This window comes from Pinus tabuliformis, chromosome 2_1 (genome assembly GCF_031772625.1).
Source record: "Pinus tabuliformis cultivar Carrire ecotype Pingquan chromosome 2_1, CPIR1, whole genome shotgun sequence".
Taxonomy (NCBI): Eukaryota; Viridiplantae; Streptophyta; class Pinopsida; order Pinales; family Pinaceae; genus Pinus; species Pinus tabuliformis.
Window position 1 is genome coordinate 44,088,979 of NC_142299.1, and position 22,536 is coordinate 44,111,514.

General features: G+C 37.6%; 1 protein-coding gene across 1 annotated transcript in view; it reads right to left on the bottom strand.

Annotated features, from left to right (window-relative positions):
* Positions 1–22,536, bottom strand: part of LTA3 (Dihydrolipoamide acetyltransferase, long form protein) — a 240,140-nt gene that overhangs the window by 149,699 nt on the left and 67,905 nt on the right. Inside the window, exons 6-7 of the mRNA XM_089402121.1 lie at positions 20,861–20,930; positions 20,168–20,593 (exon numbers count right to left, since the gene is read on the bottom strand). Coding sequence (XP_089258247.1) covers positions 20,168–20,593; positions 20,861–20,930 — 496 coding nt within the window. The remainder of the gene's footprint in view (positions 1–20,167; positions 20,594–20,860; positions 20,931–22,536) is intronic.

The window sequence follows — 22,536 nt, forward strand, 5'->3', positions numbered from 1 at the left end:
AAGAACAATGTCTGGGAAGTGGTGCCTAGGCCTGAGGGCAAGTTAGTTGTGACTTCCAGGTGGCTCTACAAGATCAAGCATGTTGTGGATGACAGCATTGAGAAGTTCAAGGCAAGGTTTGTGGCTAGAGGGTTCTCATAGATAGAGGGAGTTGACAATGATGAGACCGTCGCTCCCATAGCTCGGTACACTTCTATCCGGTCCCTTATTTCTATTGCTGCAGAAATGGGTTGGCAGATCCATCAAATGGATGTGAAGACCGCATTTCTGCCGGAGTTATAGAGGAGGAGGTGTATGTTGAGCAACCACAAGGCTTTGAGGTACTTGGGCGGGAGACCAATGTATGTTGGGTGAGGCGAGCACTCTACGGACTTAAGCAAGCTCTGAGAGCTTGGTATTCGAGGATTGATACTTACTTGCAGCATATGGGTTTCACGAAGAGTGATGGAAATCTGAACCTATACTACATTGTTGTAGGCAATGATCCGCTCATTCTTGTGTTGTATGTTGATGACTTGTTCATTACTAGGGCAGAGAGACTGATTAGTGGTTGCAAGCAAGATCTTGCTATGGAGTCCGAGATGAAGGACATTGGGTTGATGCATTACTTTTTGGGGCTTGAGGTGTGGCAAGAGGAGGGGCATATCTTTATGGGGCGGGGGCAGTATGTTGTGGATGTGTTGAGCAGATTTCACATGGCAGACTATAGACCCATGTCTACACCTATGATCACCAACTAGAAGAAGCTTCATGCTTCAGATTCTAGTTTGGTGGATCCCACATTGTATAGGCAGCTTATTGGGTCCTTGATGTATCTGGTCAACACTAGGCCAGATATATGCTTTGCAGTGAACACACTTAGCCAGTTCATGGTTAAGCCCAGGAAGGTGCACTGGGTAGCTGCAAAGCACATTCTTCACTACGTGCAGGGGATTGTTGATTATGGTCTAGACTATAGGCAGGGAGATGGAGTGAGGTTGGCAAGTTACACAGATTCAAATTGGGCAAGTTGTGCTTTTGACAAGAAAAGCACTTCAGGGCGTTGCTTCAAATTGGGTTCGACAGTTGTGTCGTGGTTCAGTCGAAAGAAAAAGTCAGTTGCTTTGAGCTCTTCTGAGGCTGAGTATATGGATGCTAGCCAAGCTAGTTGTGAGGCCATTTGGGTTCGCAACTTGTTCTATGGCCTATTTGATCAGGAGTTGAGACCGATGGTTATTCACTGTGATAATCAGAGTTGCATTAAACTCACGAAGAATCCAGTGTTTCATGACACATTGACATCAGATATCATTTCATCAGGGACTATGTTCAGAACGTGGCAGTGAAGTTGGAGTAGCCGATGTTCTCACGAAGTCCTTGCCAAGAGGCAAGCATGTCCATTTCAAGGACAAAATGGGTGTGGTGAGAAACACTTTCCTTGGTAAGAGGGAGTATTGATTTTTAATGTAACTTGGACATGTGGTTTCACATGGGTTAGTCTCTACCTAGGGAAAAGTGTCCAAAATAATTATTTTCTAAGTGTGACTTTATAAAGTGAAAGTGACTTTATAAGTGGTAAAGTCAATGTTAAATTATAAAGTGAAAAGTGACTTTAGACATAAAGTACAATGAGGGTACTTTATTTAATGGGTGAGATAAAAAATAGAAAGTGAGAACTTAGTTGTTGGCCAACCTTGACGAATTGTCTTATAACACAAATAACTTCATAACTCCATGAATACTTATCAAAATTGGATTATCTTTAGATCAATGCTACACCTCTGGATGAGAGGGATCCAAGAAAAATATCAGCTGCCATAAATAAGATGACCCACATGGATTTTGGCCCTAGTTGTCAATTTTAACACTCCCTCTCAACTAGGGAGAACTCCATCCGCTGATCCATATGTCCAACTGTACTATCCCTGCCATCAGTGCCCTGCATTGCTCTGCTCTGCTCAGTTCTGCTCTGCTGAGCTCTGCTCTGCTCTGTTCTGTTGAACCATGAAGAAGAAGAATTGATCGAGAATGTCTCATACCATTCTCTACTGACCTGGAGTCAGTTCCATATGAATAGAGTGTGTCATAGCACTTTTATTGACCCAAAGTCAATTTTATTGATCCCAGATCAATATCACAAGAGAGTATCTCAAACCACTCATACTGATCCCAGATCAGTTGGAAGTCATCCTAGCATAGGGAGTACGGTAGATACAACGATGCGTCCATCGATAGTACTACTATGGTCTCTAACCCCATTTCCCTGCTCACTGATCAGATGAGAGGTACTTCCCATGAGTCCCAGACTGCATGGGTAGGATGCCTCGACAAGAGAACTAATCATCCTATCCCACAGGAGAACTAATCATCCTGGCTCACAGAAGAATGAATCATCCTGGCTCACAAGAGAACGAATCATCCTGTCCCAAAGTCGCCTCGGGGTATCACAGGGGAAGGCTGAGCTATTCACCCTGTACACAGCGCACCATTAGGGGAGGGTGAGTCGCCCTATGGTCGTGTGTTGCTCCAGTAAGTACCCCAAGCCCCCCAGAGCTCCCAGAGCTCAATGCATGCAACATGCAGGACCCTTATACGAAGGTCTCTCAACGACTCCAAGTCGTTCAAGAAAGTCACAGATTTGACCTTTCCCCGGGGCTTTGACAAAATGTCTGCAACATGTACATCAGTCTCAATGTGATGGAGCCTCCTCGCTCATCAAATTACCATATCCCAAATAAAGTAGTATCTGATGTCTATTTGTTGGAGCAATCATCGAATACGGGATTCCTCAACAACCAAATCCCCCTTGGTTGTCACAGAGGATATGGTGGTATGCATCATGTGTACAAACAGCTCATTGAAGAGCTTCCACAACTAGGCAGCTTCATACGAGATCATACTCGTGGCTATGTATTCGGTCTCAGCGGTGCTTATATCAACCGACTTCTGCTTCCTGCTCATCCATGATATCAAAGCGAAACCCAAAAAGAACCAGCACCGAGAAGTGCTCTAGTGATCCTCCACACTGCCTACCCAGTCAACATAATCACGCAGCTTCATTTTTCCGGCAGTGTTTCTCAATCCATGAGAGATTGTGCCCCGAAGATATCATAGAAGATTCTTGGCACCAATCCAATGAGGCTCAACCAAATATGAGCTCACCATGCTAACTGCAAAACATATATCCGGACGAAAGTTCACCAAGAACATCAATGCAAATGAGTTTATGAAACTCAGAGGCATTTCCCAAATCTGGTCCGGCATCACCACCATATAACTTCTGAAAGTTAAGATCCTCGAGGTAGTCACAGGCTTGCAGTTTAACATTCCACATCCAAAATCCAACTCCCTCTTACTTCTGCAAGTGAAAGGGTCTACATCTGTAAGATCCCTTACGAAACATATTTATATCAACATCGAACCATTGTTAATTTTAGGTATGTTCTATGATAGAGCAATTTATTTCAATTTTCACAGTTAGCTCAATATCTTTTCCAGATTAGCAATCACATCAGCATTAAAGTAAACTTCAAATAGAACATAAATATAAATCGCAGAAGACAAGCCAAAACAAGAGGACACAAGATGTGGCGCTAGCCAGGGACAAACCCCAATGTGGGGAAACCCTTGATGAATTCTTCTTATATGTTCTTCAATAGTTCAGCAAACACATTTACAACAGAAGTCAACTCTTTGACTTATCTAGATAAGAGCATAGATCATCTCTAGGAAGATTATACGTGAGATCAGTTGAAGACATGCTGCTTCAACTGATTCTCTAAGGTGACTCCTTCACCTATCATTGTGCTACATTTCGTCATCATGCTGCACCTCACCGTGTTGCACCATGCTACACCCATCATCACAATGTTGGACCTCATGTTGTTGTTGTCCCAGTGTTTAGCACTGATGTACCTAGTTCAGCTGAGATGATGATACGTGAGATCAATTGATTCTCTAAGGTGACTCCTTCACCTATCAATGTGCTATATCTCATCATCATGTTGCACCTCACTGTGTTGCACCATGCTGCACCCATCATCACAATGTTGGACCTCATGCTGTTGTTGTCCCAGTGTTTAGCACTGATGTACCTAGTGCCACGGCTGCACCATGTTGTCACCCATGTGCTTGATGCACCATTGCTGCTTTGTGTCCTCGCTGCACCAAGTACTATACCGCTGTCCCAATGTACTTGTAGCACTGTGCTTATTGCTATCCTTGCTTTACCATGTTGTTGTTGTCCATGCTTCTTGCTATTGTCCATGCTTCACCATGCTTGCAGCTGTCCCATGTTTCACTATGCTTGCAGTTGTCTCATGTATTAGTTTGTTGTCCATTGCATTGCTTGTTGTTGTCCAACTGTTGCATCTAAACATGTTGTTCCAAGCACCTTACTGCACCATGTTGCTGCAATATACAATATTGTTGCATACATCACATCACGTTGCACTCTTTTGGGGTATTCAACACTCCATGTTTACCCAACACATGGCTCCCACGGGCTGCTCTGAATCTGATCCAAATCTGGTCAATATCCTTGACCCAACGCACCTCTAACACTGCTCCAAATCTACTAGTCACTTTGTTGTTCCTAACTGTTCTGGTTAGGGCACTTGGGCAGCCCTAAATTCCTCTCAACAGTCCTTGAACAGCGCTCCAAATCTGCGTGTCACTTTGTTGTTCCTAACTGTTCTGGTTAGGGCACTTGGGCAACGCTAAACTCCTCTCAACAGTCCTCGAACAGCCCTCCAAATATGCTTGTCATTTTGCTATTCCTAACTGTTCTGGTTAAGGCACTTGGGCAGCCCTAAACTCCTCTCAATAGTCCTCGAACAACCCTCCAAATATGCTTGTCATTTTGCTATTCCTAACTGTTCTGGTTAAGGCACTTGGGCAGCCCTAAACTCCTCTCAATAGTCCTCGAACAACCCTCCAAATATGCTTGTCACTTTGTTGTTCCTAATTGTTCTGGTTAGGGCACTTTAGCAGCCCTAAACTCCTCTCAACAGTCCTTGAAAAGCCCTCCAAATATGCTTGTCACTTTGTTGTTCCAAACTATTCTGGTTAGGGCACTTGGGCAGCCCTAAACTCCTCTCAACAGTCCTCGAACAACCCTCCAAATCTGCTTGTCACTTGGGTAGCTTCAACATGACTTTGTCTTAGGCAGCTTCACCATGACAACATCCTAGATCTAGGGCACATAGAGCTAGGGCATCATCTTCTAGGAGCTGCGTAGATCCTTCTTCCCCATGGCAGCATCTAGGGAAACTCTTCTTAGGGCAGCATCTCTCTTAGGATCTATCCTCCCACCAAAACCCAAAGACAAGTGGAGAGGAAGAGATCACAAGAAGAGTGTGTACAAATGACTAGCAAGCCACCTCTTTTTATACTAAATGTTGAGCACATGTGGATGTTATTTAGTTGCTGGCCAACCTTGACGAATTGTCAAAGATCAATCCTACACCTCTCGATGAGAGGGATCCAAGAAAAATATCAGCTGCCATAAATAAGATGACCCACATGGAGTTTGGCCCTAGTTGCCAATTTTAACAGCCATGCCTTCTAAAAAAAATAATACCATCGAGACAGCTGCCAAACATATAGTTTCCACAAAATATGACCACTGCCAAATCTAGTTTCATACGTTCTCAAATGTATATTGGTCTTTTGATTCAAATCTGGACCAGGATGTCTTGCATTCCATCATACAAACTCAAGGGTTAGCGACTCATCAACAACTTCGCTCACTGTGATGACCATGGATCGTGTCTTGTGAGGGTTGACAGCTCTCGGCCTGCCAATTTAGTTAGATAATGAGCTCCTCCAATATAAAATATTTTCAACTTTAGTAATATATAGTTAATTTATACACCCATCAGAGGGTGGCCTTGCCATTCTGTGGACTAATAACTCAACATAAAAATCAAATTTATTTTTCTTACAATTGTTTGAATGGGACATGACTCAAATACATTTTTCTTTCACTCAAAATAAATTCTTCTTGACTCTTGTTTCTTTTTCGGCGGATTAGGCCTAGTATTATGGAGTGGTGATTTATTAATAAGTTATTTCAGGGTATTAACCTATCCCGTTTGTGAGTCTAGTTGATATTTTATAGTTAGATTAGATTGTTTGTGTTCCTTAATTTTAATTGGTTATGCTTTTATCTAGTTTTTAGAATTGAAATTCCCTTTAATTATTATAACCAATTTAAACCTTATAAGTAATATTATGTTTACCTAATACATGATTAACTTTAATAGTTGGAATAACATATTTTTTTGAATGTAGAGTGATTAATTAATGAATTATAATCATTGATCTGAATATGAATTTATTTGTTATATATATTGTAAATTTAATATATATTAAATTTAATATACTTGTTAGATTATAGTAATATGATTTTATATTAAATTTTAATATATTTGTTATATATAATATAAATTTAATATATATAATATAATTTAATATAAATTTATTGGTTATACATAATATGAATTCGTTTGTATATTAATTTATTTAATATATATTAAATATAAATATATAATAGATTTATATTTAATAATGTATAAGAATAATAATAATGTAATAAGTATTCTATCTATGTGTTTTTTAATAATATTGGTATTAAAAAATAATTTTTTTTAGTAAATATAGATTTATTATTAAACTTATATTATTCGAATGGACCATTATAATTCTTTAATAAATAAAGAATAGTATATTTTAAAGAGCTTTCACCTAATATAACTAAATTCTAAGAATAACTTAATTTAATACCATTTATTTATATTTAAATAATATTAATTACAGATTATTTAATTAATATTTGACCATCATAATAATTAAGGATATTATATTATATACTAAAATTATCAAATCGATTTTAATTTTAGTTATTAATTAACAAATTTACCCATTGTAGCTATTTATAGGAATCAGTGGTTTGACTAGGTTCCTTGGGTCAAAATTAGCCGTTGAAATATAGCCGTTGGAATCTCTGCACACTCTATTTAATCAGCTTAGCCGGATTGGTTCTTCAACTTGTCCTGACGATGAACCACACTGGTTGGTTCGAAACGCGTCGACAAAAGATTGGTTATGTGATTTTGCCGAAGATTTTCTGAACAATGTTATGGATCACAGAAGTCTAAATTCCTTAATGAAGAACATGCTTTGACCAAAATAAAATATAATAATGAATATAATAAATACATCAATGATAGATTTACAATACATTATGAAGACCGACTCTAGTTACAATTTCAACAACATGGTGTACTTGTCTTGTGTGGTGGCTTGATTCTCATATGAGGTAAATTTGTTTATATTGCATTGTCTCGAATCTCGTTATTATATGCCTTTAAAGGGGTATTGCTTCTCATAGGAGAAAATAAACAAACATGGTTGTTTGTTTGTCTTCCTGTTGTTTTACATTTGAAATGAGAGATTATGTGTTCTTCTAATTTTGATTAACATGTTTTTTAAATTCCATATGTAAGATTGCACCTATTTTAACCACTTTCCTGGGAAGTTATTTCTAAGAAATCGCAGGTGCCTCAAGAATGAATGACTGGGTCCTTTTTGGATAGAGTATCCATCGCCCTTCAACACATAAGGAGCTACATTACCACTAAGCACCAATTCCAGTCTCCATTTGCTTGAAGATTCCACTCAACTTCTCTCCCTCTCTTCTTGCTTACAAATTCTAAAAAAAATCTTTCTTTTATTTTATGAAATTTCATTGTCATATCTAGCAATTTAAAGTGCTAATTTTCTGTTGTTCTAGCAGCAACAAATATCAGCTAGGAAATGTTGATTTGCTTTGGTTCTTCTTATTTGTTTTAGAATAGAGATTTGTCTCTTTCCTTCAAAATATTCACTTGGAGTTTTCCACATTTTTTCTACCAACATTGCAGGTGTTCCCAAATTGTTTTCAGGCATCTTTCACAATTTTTGTTCACTGACTTTTGCAGGTTTGTGAACATACAAAGGGAGGTGTTGCCGGATTTTCCCGGTTTGGACCATCCAAGGAACCCGGAATAAACCCATAACCATCCTCTTTGTAAAAGAAGTTTGAAAAGCCACTGTTTCCCTTTATTCATAAGGGATACCCATCATAATAACAACCACTGTAACTTTGAAGGACTTGGGGGAGTCCCCTAAACATCCCATTCCCCCTACCCAGCAAGGGTCTTGTGTGTTTGGTCTCAATTTTCGTGGTGTGTTTCATTTGGATTAAATTCAGCCCATGCAACACAAAACATCTTAGATTAGATTTATTTCATTTAGTAGATTAGATTTTATTTTTATTTTAGATTAGATTTCTTTTCCACAATAAGTAATGAACCTTTCCCACGGGGTCCTGTTATGCTCTCGGCTATTGCAAGCGAATGCTTGATCCTAGGCATGATTCAGTGAGGACTCTTGTTGGTTGAATAGTCTAATAGGGAAAACATTTTAGCCATTTATCATGAGATTGGAGAAATGATTGTTGACTTGTGAAATCAGGGGAATGCCTTGAAGCTAAAGCTTTTTCCTGTTGGATCTCCAAGCGACCTTCTCAATCACATTCGAAGGATGAAGATGAAAGAGGAAACAAACAATTAGAGTAGTTTTTACTTTTCCTACAATCACACAGATCACATATCCGCCCTTCCATTGCACTCCCTAATAATCCAAGTGAAAACTTTAATCTAACAAAATTAACCAAGAGCACAATTCAAAACCTTTCGCGACAACATCTTTCAGGCCACGATCTCCATTTGCCCAGATTTACTTTTCAAGCAAGCATTTACTTTCATGCTAAGTCACCTGACACGGGGATTCGGGACACGTAGGATTCGAGATTCGTGGTGTCGGATTCGGACACGCTAACCCCCTGGAACAGGACACGTTAGGACACGTTATATATTATTTTATTAAAAAATATATATATATATATATATATATATATATATATATATATATATATTTAAAAAATATACATATATATTAAAAATTAGATATTATCATATTTCTTACACAAATTTTAATTAATGATACAAATTTATTGATTTCAAACATAGATCTTCATCTATAGCTATTAGCATGCATAGTACATACAAAATTCAAATAAATGTCAGTGGTACTGGTCACATAAATGATAAATCTATTAAAAATTTAAATCATGATTCATAATTCATAACTGAAAGACAACTTACGACTACAAGATAGTAAGATAAACACACTAACAACTGTAGTTTTCTCATTAAGTCATCAAATCAAAATGTGTTACATAGGTAGTGTTGGTGCAATGCCAATGGCAAATAGAAATAGAAAATATAAAACAACTATAGGTATACAAGCCTCAAGGCATCAATCAGCATCACTGTCCCCATCATCATGGTCCCCACTACTCTCCTCTACATCCTCCTACTCCGCTGTATCCATAGTCGCCTCTGCATCTGCTGGTATGGAGGTTGACCCCTCTAAGTCATCAAATCTAACAGGCTCTAGCACTGGATCATTGAGATCCATGTTGGCCAATGCCAACTCAACAGTGGTGTCCAGACCCATATCATTAGGAACAGTGTTACTTGGGACTGGGAGCGGGAGCGAAAGCGGGGAGCGGGAGCGAAAACGGGAGCGGGAGCGACATATTCAGAAGCTCTTGGTTTGGTGCTCTTGATTAAATACGAGTTCCATACCCTAATACATGACAAAATTCAATGGAAACATTGCAATTCCGCAATCCTAAAATCCTGAAAAACTGATAAATCTGCTGGATTTTGAATGAAATCTAAAATTCTACTTTCTCCATATGAAATCCAATGAGGCCGAAACCACTCTCAAACATCCTGAGTCATTTCATGGTAATGTTAAAAATTTAAGTAAAAAGATGAAAATGAAGATTAAGGAGAATGTCACTTTTACTTTAAGAATTTAACATTACCATGAATAGCATATCAATACTAGGGCCTAGACTTGATCATGAAGCTGCCAAAATGCTTTACTCCTTGCTCCAACAGCACAAATCACTTGCCAAATGACAATTTTAATGAGCAAACACGCCCTTTTCATTCCCGCGCTGACCTTAGCGAGTCTTGGAAACCGAACACGTGTCCTAAAATTGCGACACGCTTTTGAAAATCGCGACACGCCCTCGGACACGACGTGTCCTGTGATTTGGACACGAATCCGGACCGAATCGTGTCGGATTTGCCGGATTCGGGATTCGCAGGGGGTTTAGGACGAATCCTGTGACTTAGCTTTTATGGCATTGTTCTTTATTGTCACTTTATATTTGCTGATAAACTATTGATTTATATGCCTGTAAGTTACATGTTGTCCATTCCATTCTTTTGGCAACTTCAAACAAACTATGAGAATAATTTACTTAACATTGCTAATAGCTTATTTAGCCTTAGCGTATTTTCTTAGGGTCTACCTCCCTTGGCTTCCCTAGGAGTTAGCCAAGACTGAGGAGTCGAGACTGAATAACAGCGACTCAATTCAAGACTTGTTCCCAAGGCCACACTTAGTGTATTAAAGATTTCTTCCACATAACCCAAGGTGTGGATTAGGCGACAATACTGCCCATTACTTGTACTTGTTCACTTCTCATCTGAACAGTTAAGCACAGCGACATTGTTCATTTGAGGTCATATTTACCCCGTAGGAACGATCATTCCAGATCTTAAGCCCTCTTGTTGTTGGCAAAGCACCCACCCGAAGTGAGAAAGGTATAGAGTGAGGTGACATTAGCTCTATTTCTAGTGGTTATCCAAAAAAATTAACTTTTGCAAGTAATAATTTCCAGGTGATAACAGGCTCCATGATGAATCATTCCTATTATACCTTTTGCTTGTTTAGTAATGAGATAAATATGTGTTTCCCAAAAAAAACCACTCAATACTAAACATACTAGGTGTTAAACACACATGGGTAGCAAAGGAATATGAAAGATAAAACATGAGAATACATTTTTATTAACAAGTGATATACATTTATAGTATATGGTTTGACCATTGGGTTCTGTTGACCACTACGTGTCAACTACCCTTAGCAGTACACCCCCTTTTTTTCGCAAAAGGGTAGCGCTTGATTGACGTGTCCGTGCCATTTGACAGTCATTGTCGACCTTATCATATTATGTTGTAAACCCAGTCTGCATGTGTGAATTGTAAATAATCTTAGCAGAGTTGTGTCATGTATGTAAATTGCCTAGGTGGACCTAATTTTCTAGTGATAATCTACGTTCTGGAAGGTTTTTTGTCTCACCGATCCATGATCGGCAGAGTTTTCCTTCAACCTAAACCCAAAGCCAGAATGAATTTTGTCATTAGAATCTTAGGGGAATCCTAGTGTGTTGATCTGCTAGATTATACTCGGTCACAGAACTGGGTGGTCCATGAGGGTCTATGTCAAATGGGTTTTCCCCCTTCGGATGTAAAATTGTAAAAGTCATGATGTAAAGTGTCTTGAGGGTTAGGAAATGTTTTAATCCCCTCATAGGTCCCAAGTCCTAGGTCCTAGGTGATTTTTCCAAAGGCTAAATTCGAGGATCCATTTAAAAAATAAAATAAAAAAAACAATCAAAAAAAAAAAAAAACTTTAAAAATTAAAAATATATATAAAAATAATAATAATAATAAAATTTAAAAATTTTAAAAATAATTAAAAAATAAAATAAAATAAAAATTTAAAAAATAAAATAATAATAAGTCAAATTTTTGAGTAAATAAATGCAGAATTTTAATTGTTTAATATATTAAAATGCATTTAAAAATTCGATGGATGAGATTAAAAGAAATCTTGATCCTCATCGACGATCAAGATCATTTTGACATGGATCACTCGAACTAGCCGTTGGAAAATTTTCCTTTAAATAGGGTGTTAGAGGTCATTTGAGATCAGATTGGTGTTGAAATTTGGTACCAGAGGACAGGTGATTCCCTTAGGCTTTGATCTTTGGCCTAGGGAAAAGTGTCCAAAAGAATTTAATTTTTCTCCTAAAGTGACTTTATAATTTTATAAAGTTAAATCTAATTTAAAAGTGACTTTAAGTGATAAAGTTACTAAGTCTAATTTAAAAGTGACTTTTATAAAGTCAATGAAAAATTAAAAAGGAAAAGTGACTTTGGAAATAAATGACTAAGTGGGTCTTTATTAAAGTGGGGTGAATTAAAAAATAAAAAGTGAGATTTAAATGAGCATTTAATCTCAGCCTTAGATCTTAATCTATTTCAGCCATTGGATTTAGGGATCACCCAAAAGTCACTTGGATCACCCAAAAGTCACTTGGGGGTTAGATTAAAGCAGGAAAATGAGGAAAAGGTCATTAATTCTTTCATGAGCAGATTGGGAGAAGGAGAACAAGAGAGATTTCTGAGCAGAGAGGAGAAGGAGACAGCAGCTTGGCACACATTCCAAGGCAGCAGTTGAGCAGATTTGTACCGCTGATTCTGCACACAGTGAAAGGCAGATTTTGGCACGATTTTCGAGGAGTGGTTTGCACAAAAATCGAGGAGCAGTTTGCTGATTTTTTTGCACGCAAAATGAGGGTCGTACAGTGCATTTATTGCAATCCGTACAGCGCATTTAATGTTGGTCGTACAACAGCATTTAATGTTGAAAGTGGGCACGAAAATCGAGGAGGCCGTACAGCATTTATTGCTGTCCTGTTTGCTGTAATTTCCAGTTTGCTGTGAGGCATGGGAAAAGAGATAAGTTGTAAATTTGTTTGCTGATTTTTTTGCTGAATATTTCTCACTGTGAAAAAGGCATTTTCAGAAATAAAGAAGAGCTCTCGAACTGGTTTCCCCAAGAGTTGTAGGGGGTTTTTCCAGGGTCACATTGACCAAAAATCTCAGTGTTTAAATGTGTTTTAATGGCTGTTTATTACTGCTGATTTTTATTTCTGCAATTTCCAGCATTCTGTAAAATTTCCAAAATTTGTGTTTTTCGGCAAATTTATTTTTTCCAGCTTGTTAAATGTATGGTTATGGGAAAGGGCATTTAACTATATGGGAGAAATAAGGAGACACTGAAAACCGGGGTGGGAAATGAGAAATTTCTACAATTGGATCTGAGAGTCTGGTGCTAAAAAAAGCTCTCTTGTAGTCATTTTTTGTGCAATAAAGAAAGACTTTGGGGTTGAAAATCTTGCTGGTGTTACTCTTCTGAAAGTGCGGTAACTGCATAATTTTATTTTCAGCCATTGATATAGCTTGATGAAGATAGATTTGGGCACAGGTATCTTGTCTGATCTTTGGGGTTTGAATGATAGTTTAGATTCTGAAATATAATGGCAGGTATCTTCATTTGATCTGGATTTCACTATTGTTTTCTCCCTCTATGTTAATGGTTGATTTTAAGCTGTGCAAGAAATCTTAGTTTTGAGTTTACCGGGCGTTAGGGGAAGTTCTCGGCTGAACCAGCCAACTCCCGGATTGTGTTTTCTGAAAGAGCCCAGCTAGTTTTTAATCCCGGGTTTATCATCTGAATTTTTTTTAATGAATGCATGCAGGGTTTTCTGAAGTATCTCACATTAAAATTAAAATTCTGAAAATATTTATGTGGCATAACGAGAAATCTGGCTATTTTAGAGCCTGCAGTTTGTGAATATTGTAATTATTTGGTTAGGGTTTTCAGTTTCATTTCTTGCACATATTATTTTTGGGTTTTCTGTTCTTTGTCATTGCAGGTTGTAGGTCTGAGGAGAAATTTTTGTTTGAAGCCAGATCTAGGCCCTGGAGGGTAAGATCTGGCCTCAGGATCAGTTCTTGCAGGTTTTTTGCTGAAGAAATTCGAGATTCTCCAAGCTATCTGTCTGCTGGGGTTTCATTTAAAATTGCTTTCCAGGAATATCAACCAGCAATCTTGCATTCCAAGGGTTTTAAAATCATTCATTTTCAGATCTAAATTTTTTTATGAGGGTTTCAAGAAATCTGAAGGAGAGCGAGTTAAAAATTTTATTAAGATTTCTGGAAAATATTTAGAGGTTCTGGTGGAAGTTCTCCTGTCTGCTTCCTGGGTTTTCAGTTTTTCTGTTAGCAGAAGTTTCTGATTTGTGTATGTTGTCCTGGGGTTTTCAGCTCCTCTCACTCTGCTGCAAATCAAATCCCTGTCTCCCCACAACTCCATTTCCGCATTTCTCTTCAGCATTACTTCCTGCGGATTCCTTCCACGCTGCTCCAGTACCTGCAAACAAAACAAAAATAAATAATAAAATATAAAAACAGAGCACGCTGCCACCGTCTCTCTCTACCTGCACGCTGGTTGCTCCATACACTTCCATGCAGCTGCTTCCTACCTGCATCAGCGTGTTTCCAAACCCACGCAGCTCATCCAAACGCTGTCCAGATCAGCAAAGTTGTTGCCATTAATCTTTACGCTGCCCATCGCTCTCCTCATTCTCTGCTATATTCATCGATGCTATCCAATCCGCAGCGACCTCCTCACGCCAGCCTTCCTTGCTGCCTGCGTTCATTTCCAGCCACCTGCGTGCACTCCATTCGGCTGCAAATTTGTTTCTTTCTCCTCAATCCGTTGCCGCAGTCGAGTTCTTCTCCTCAGCTCCAGCATTCGCTCACTTGCAATCGCTCTCTCATTGCTGCCGTCCAATTTCTTGAGCCCGCAAACCTGCACACACCATGAAACAATAAAAATTCGATTTCTTTATGCATAGTTTAGTTTTGTTCTGCGATTCTTTTTTTTAGCATTCATGTATTCCTTTTCTTTTGTATTGTATATATATTAGTTAGGGTAACGTATGTTAAGTTTCAGATTTATTTTAAATTTTCTGTTTAGTTTTAGATTTCTTTAATTAGTTTTAATTTTGTTTAAAGTTAGATTTACATTTAAAAAATAATAATAATAATATTATTATTTTAGGTTTTAGTTTTAGTTTCATTTTCATTCAGGTTAGGTTTTTTTTGTTTAATTTAGATTCAAATTTGAATTCTTTTTAGCTTACGTGTTTTTTTTTAGAAATAGATATAATTTAAGTTTCATTTTGTTTTAATCTAAAAAAAAATCATAAAAAATAAAAAAGTTCCTTTTTTAGTTTTCTTAGACTTTAGTTTAGTTCACGTATTTTAATTTTTTAATTGGGTTAACATTTTATTTAGGATTTGTTAGGTTCAATTTTCATTTAGATTTTAGTTTAGTTTTATATTAGTTTTAAATTTAGAATTTTAAAATCTCAACAAATAAAAAAATAAAAATATAATAAAATCATAAAAAAAAAAGTTTTGGCTTGCAGGTTTTAGATTTAAAGTTTTTTTTAGATTTTATATATTGTGCATGTAGATTAGGTGTTAGATTAGAGTTAAGTTTTATTTTAGATTTTTAGATTTAGTTTGGTTAAATAATCATTTAAAAAATAAAAAAGGTATAAAGAATTTGTTTTGTTTTAGTTTTCTTTTACTTAGTTTTAGAATTAAATTTTGGATTTTAGATTAGACTTTACTTTAGTTTAGATTTGATTTTATTTAGGATTTTAGTTTTAAAATTTTATTAAAAATCAAAAAAAAAAATTAAAAAAAATATATATCAAAAAAAAAAATCAAAAATTTTGAAAAAGGCTAATTAAAACTTGTAAATTCTTTTTCTAGAGTCTCCTTTGTTGTGGTGAAGTTAAATGTGCTTAAAATGTTTATATCTGGAGATTAACTATTTGAAATCTGGTCAGCATTTAAGTTTCGTGGTTGTTTAAAGCATTTATTCTTTAGAAATTTAATTGCTAGATTATCGTTTAAGGCGTTGTGCATTTGTTGAATATCTTATATTTTGCTTATAAATGATTGTTAATCATGGAATTATAAAGTTCATATTTCTGCAGCTTTCGATAAACAATCGTTTAATCATTAACTCCATAAGGCACTGGTCTATTAACTTAATAAAATCAAATAGGTGCTTGTTTTCCCTCGTGTCTCCCAACCCAACTGGTCCACAGTTGGTCATCCATTGTCCCATAGGGTCTACCCCCCTTAGCCGCGGGAGACAGGCTTAAACGGAGAGATCGGGGATCAGGGTGACAGCCCCCGGTCTGAGTGTTGTCGTGACAATCTGTGCGACAACAGGTTCCACATCCCAAGGTCTCTTGGACTCCTTTTGTCTATCCGGCTTCCACACTAACCCATTGAGGATTAGGTGTCCAACATTCCCCCCCTTAATCCGAAGGGTTATGTATGAGTCCAAGAAGAGAGTTGTAATACAAAATGTGCAAAAAATGCATGGCAGCACTAGGTTGAATGTGCTCTCTGAAATGTTGGTATAAAGGGCGGTGGTTTAAGGATGACCACCAACACTGGAACGCTTAGTGCAGTTCCCGGAACTCTTCCAATTATGGCATGAAGCTCATGTCTTCTGCTAGAGGAAGTGCTCCTGATGTTTTGAAGAGGGAAACCTTCAACCATGAAAGGGAGTTCTCACCCCGCATAAAAGGGAGAACTTCAACCTTAAAAGGGAAGTCTCAACATGTGATGGTTTAAGGATGACCAACAACTCTGGAATGCTTAATGCAATTCCTGGAACTCTTCCGAAACTGGCAAGAAGCTGAAGTCTTCTGCTAGAGGAAGTGTCCCCAATTTTGTTCCTGGAATTCTTCCGAAACTGGCAAGAAGCTAAAGTCTTCTGCTAGAGGAAGTGTCCCGGATTACCAACTGAAGGCATGCTCAGGGGCATCTTTGTCTCTGGCTACAACTCTGAAACTCGTGTGGCAGGTTGTGGCTCAGGCTCGCTTGATGTGACTTTGAAGCTTGTAGATGACCATCATTTCCCCCCCTGTCAGATACAAGGTGAAATGATGGAAAAAACTCAACTGCAAGAATGTTCAATATTCTTGAACAAGTTCTGACATGTGACTAAAATATCTTCTTGGCTGTTGGTGCCCATTGCCAAGAAGCGATCCATCCAAGATTAATCTTTGTTCTTGCAGGAGGTTTGTTTCTGAAGCATCTGTGTGAAGAATGGGCGGTTTTATGACAGTGCTTACATGGATGAAGATCAAAACAGTGATCTTTCAAATGGCCAACTTGGTCATAGTGTTGGCATTTCACAATCTGTTGTTGTTGCTGTGGAAGAGGAGTAGAATCTGGAACAGCTGGAGGTGAACTGTCATGAAGGAATCCAGCACTCTGAAACTGAATGGGCTTTGAGTAGTCTGGAATATGAAAGGACAAGTCCTTCTCATATCCGAGACCAGTTTTGTGTTTGTTGTGGACAAGCTCTTCCCAAGGTCTGATGATGGGCTTGGGAAGTGCAAGCTGAACTTCTGCATCTGCATGTAACCTTGCTGCTTTATGGGAGTCTGTTTCAATCTTCTGAACAGAAACAGGTTCAGAATGACTCCTCTGTTTTAATTTCTTCTTGCTGAGATTTGAGCTGCAAAAATTCAATCTTGTCATGTATATCTTGTAAAAAATTGTGAATATCGGTGAGAAAATCCTTGCTGATTTTGATTGTATTATCCATAGTAGAGAGTATTAGATTGTCCAGTGACTCTAATATTGCACCAATTGGAGCCATTTTTCAACCTCAAAAAAATAGTAAAACAATGAGGAAAATATGGACACCAATTACTCTTTTATATAAACTTATGGCAACAACTTCAAATCAATGTTGGCAGCTTGCAATAGATTCAACACACAAAGAATGGTGATATCCGGAAAACAGACTCCTCATTCAAAAATGAACTTTCTCCAATTCACCTGAGAATTTAACTCTTCATTGACTGACGCTGAAATCAAGGCATAGGCCTTGTTGATCTTGTTTTCCCATATGGCGAGTTCTTTTTCTGAAGTGGGCTTCTCAAAAGGATTGCCTCCTTCTCCTTCACTAACTCCTTTCCACAATTCATTAAAAATCAAAGTATGCTTTATCTTCCTTGGCCATTCATGGTAGTTCTCTTTGCCAAAGAGAGTTAATCAAACTATGGAGATGAGTGAATGCATCATCACAAAATATTTTCTCCCTTTGATTTCAAAAATAATCATAGCCTTGCTCTCTGCCTTTTTTTTTCTTGATACCCTTCTATTTAGGTAAGAAACTTATTTAATATGTAAATGGAAAAACTTCACTCTTCACTACACTATGTCAAAACTTTTAATATGGGCATATATTCTATGCACATACATTGTCACATAATATATATATACCACCACTCATATATCATATGTCATGGCTCCAACTTATATAAGGATTTCAATATTATGCCCATCTCACATATATGTTATGGCTCCATTCATTTATGCACTTTCACATACTAACACCTTTATGGATATATGACTCAACATAATATATGCCATCACATATAATATAACCATAAAAAACTTCAATGAATTGTAAATACACCAGCACGGTCTTCAAGAAAGGAATTCAAAGCATATTCATACCATACACCATAGCTCCAACACATATAAATGACCCAAGGCATATAAAATTCAACACACGACCCTCATGTACAACATTGATTTTAAATTAACGCAGGATAGAATAATTCCAACGCAACATACATACCAGTCAACACATGGATTTGACATATCAATTCGACGCTCTTAATTTCAACATATCATAACCAACACATCATTTTGTAGGACTACTGCACAATAGAACACCCACAGAGAAGGTTCAACGCACCACAGGCTCACCATACACCATTACACAGTATCCATGCACCGAACATAGCATACCATACAACTCCAATTCAATGCAGAGGAATAATGCAACCAGAGTTTGTGCGCTTCGACTTCACCATTCTTCTTTCACAACCAGCATATTCCACATTCAATGCAACACACAATTCAATTACACAATCTAAGCATATACACCAACAGACAAATGAGAAATCTAGGTTTGTAACTCCGAATGTTTTCTTTCTTGGGGCTTACGGGGGTTCTACATCCTAAATTGGATTTATTGCTATTTCACTGAAAAACATTACTTCCGATGGATACCCTGGGTATCTGGGCTCATGCAGACAGCTCTTTATGCGGATTTATTTTACTACTATTTCAAAAGCTGGAAAAACAATGGAAGGTTGCGTGTTCGTTTCACGTTGGGTTCACGACGCTTCCGTTGCACATACCATCTCCAATACAGCAGTCAAAAAACCAACCACCAGAGCTGACCACACTTCAAACAGTGATTCAACATTGGAGGAATGTAATGTCTGACGGTTTCAAGATGGTGGGTGTGCCAGAAAAGTATAAAGAAATCTTAATGGTACGCAGAATTTTAAGAGAAACGTTGTGATCAGACTATGATTGAATGTAATGCCAAAAGTCTACAGCGATAAGCGAGAGGACAGTCGACATCAAAAGAAGTAACATTCAATGCAAAATACAATAGCGCCCTCAGACAGGTCAATGATAAAAAATGAACGTTGTCTTCTACAAGCGTTTCACTGTAAAAATTGTTATGGACTGTCAAGTGCATTTGGTAGCCAGCAATGGTGGGCAGAGATGTTATTTACAGGCCTAACAAACAGTAGGAAAAAATAAGCGTTATTTATAAGGTTGTAGAAGGATTGAGCGTAGACAATGACCGCCGCAGAGAGTTGTTATTGGGTGAGTGTTTGCAGGTTGCAAGTTTGGAAAACTAAGTGTTCTTCAAGGAAGAATTAGGTATTGGCTCTCAAACAGAGAAACGATGGAGGGCAGCAGTTCTGACAAGCAGACAGGGTATGGTAGCATGTTTGATGAACAGAAGGTAGAACTGACACTGAGAGAAAGGCCACAGGGTAGAATTGACACTGAGAGAAAGGCCACAAGGAAACAATAACTCAAATATGAGCAGGGCCAGAATTCGCCCGCTCTGATACCATGTTAAACACACATGGGCAGCAAAGGAATATGAAAGATAAAACATGAGAATACATTTTTATTAACAAATGATATACATTTATACATTTACAGTTCATGGTTTGACCGTTGGGTTCCACATCCCAAGGTCTCTTGAACTCCTTTTGTTTATTCGGCTTCCACACTAACCCATTGAGGATTAGGTGTCCAACACTAGGTATACTCCAAATGTGTTAAATATAATAGTTATATTATTATATAGTAAAATTCTCTTCAAAAGCAACATACTTCAAATATAAATCAGACCGCACACTTGCATGTTGTAGATAGGGCATTCAGACCAACTCTTAAGAACATAACATTTAATCATGTAGGATAGCTAAGGTAAAACATACCTTGCGAATTTGACTGTTTTGTAAGTCTTCATAAAGCCCAGATGACTGCAGCGGCAAGGGAGATTGCGAAGATACAGTATCTGTTGGGGCTGATAATGTCTTCTCAGTTTTTTGCGGTTCAGATGGCTTGTGCAATTTAGCTGTCTTTGATGATTTTCCTGAACCTGCTCCAGATGTGATTGCTGCCAAGACATCACCTTTCAGGAGTGTCCCTCGGGGACCTGAACCCTTAAGTGAAGATATGTCCAGTTCAAACTCAGCAAGAAGACGCCTTACTGCAGGGCCAAATCTATAGATTTGTGGTTGCGGCTTTTGTTCTTGACCTTGTGTGGCCCCTTGTGCCTTTGTATCTTTCTCTGTTTGTTTACTGGAAAAATCATCAGCTAAGATATTTGTAAATTTTGGAATATCATCTGGATTCTCTACCTGCAGAGAGAGGCAGTGTTACTTTTCTCTGTAGTCTGCTTTCTAGAATCTTGAAAGAAAAATGTTAAAGCAACACCGAAACATGATTGCAGGAAAAGTCAATTTTAAAATCACAGTAGAACATGGTACCAGGAAAAGTTGACATTGAGGTCACTTAAACAGTGGCATTTCTATTGAAATCTACTGTTTTACGACATATGCAATTTCCTAGGCTTTCCAATCAATGCAGAAAATAAATCTATGTGGAAATTTAAAGTAAGAGCTCACAGTTATGGCAAGAGGTTCACCAACAAGTACGTTTTTTGAGCCAGCAGGTACTAATATCTTAGCCAAATACCTGCAAGCCCACAAAACCTTATTAAATTTCTAAATCATAATAAAACTTTTAACTTCTTAGCACTTCTTCCAATTCACAATTGGTTGAAAACAAACAAAAACAACGATATCCAACCTTCTATAACCATGCCATAGCAGCACTAGATATATTATTAGCAGTTAACAAAATGAATTGAAAGAGAGATAAACACATCAACAAATGCCGTTACATCATCTGCTTATAAGTATTTAAAAGACTATCTGAACTTTTGATTGATCATATTTTGTTGTGCTGATCCATGCTATCCAAGTCACTTTGTTCGTGTCTGTATTTATGATTGAATTCAACAACAATATAATTCATATTTAAAAAATTCCAGTGAAGAAAGATATGATAAAATCTGTCATTAAGTTAAAGAAGTTATATAATTCAAAATTTTCTAACTATTGGATTATATATGATAACAATTACATACCCTCTTAAACATACATGATAAAATCAGAATCACGTGCACCTAAAAAACATACACGATAAACATTAAAAGCTCATTCCCTCTTTAAACATATAATTCAAAGAGAAATATGGTGTTCAAAATTTAGAAACATGTCCTTCAACGAAAAACCTATATGGTGAAATTAGTTTGAATTGACATCTGAAACCATCTTTCTATGTTATTAATTAGTCTTTTCCCCTTAGTTTTAACTGCTAAGCATCAGCATCAATAAAATCGATAGTGCTAGAGAATTAAGTGTTAATTTTAAGCAACAATGATATGTGCTATGCTTTAGAGCAATTTTACTTCAATTTCTTTATTAGCCCAGAATCAATATTCAGATTAGCAATCACATCAACATGATAGTAAAACGCAGATAGAACATAAACATAAACAGTCGAAGACAAGCCAAGACAAGCGGACACAAGATGTGGCACCAGCCAAGGACAAACCCCAATGTGGGGAAACCCTTGATCAAATCTTCTTTTAGTCTTCAATAGTTCAGCAGAGAGAGAGTACAATTTACAAATCTGATAATTTATAACAGTAGCAAAAGAGCTCTAACCAGAAAAGTCAACGCTTTTCAACAGGGCAGATTTGACCCTCAGCAAATCGGTCAACTTCAGTCAACTTCGGCCTCCAAACAACAAGATAAAACAGCCCTCAAAACAGTCAAAGTCTGGTCAAACAGCCCACCTGCGGTCAGCCCTAGCTGCAATCAATGCTGGTCAACAGTCAATGTTTAGCCTCGATTTATGTGCCCAGAAATGTGGCCTACCCAAACCGAGATAGCCCTCACAAAAACACAGTCAAAGGAGGTCAACGCATGCTGGTCAACGCTTGGTCAAACTATCATGAAATTCGGTCTCCTGAAATTTCGGCCTCTTGAAATTTCACTCCTGAAATTTCAACCTCCTGAAATTTCGCTCTCCTGAAATTTCGGACGTGTGGAGAGAGAGAGGCCCAGAAATCCATACCCAATCAATGAGGAGGGAGAGAGAAATGTGAAGATGAGTGTGTCCAAATGAGGCTAAATCACCTTCTTTTTATATGCAACGTTGAGGATGAATAGATGTGATTGTTGGGCTCCTAAGCCTACATAAGTTTGCTAGTCGACCTTGACAATTTGACCAT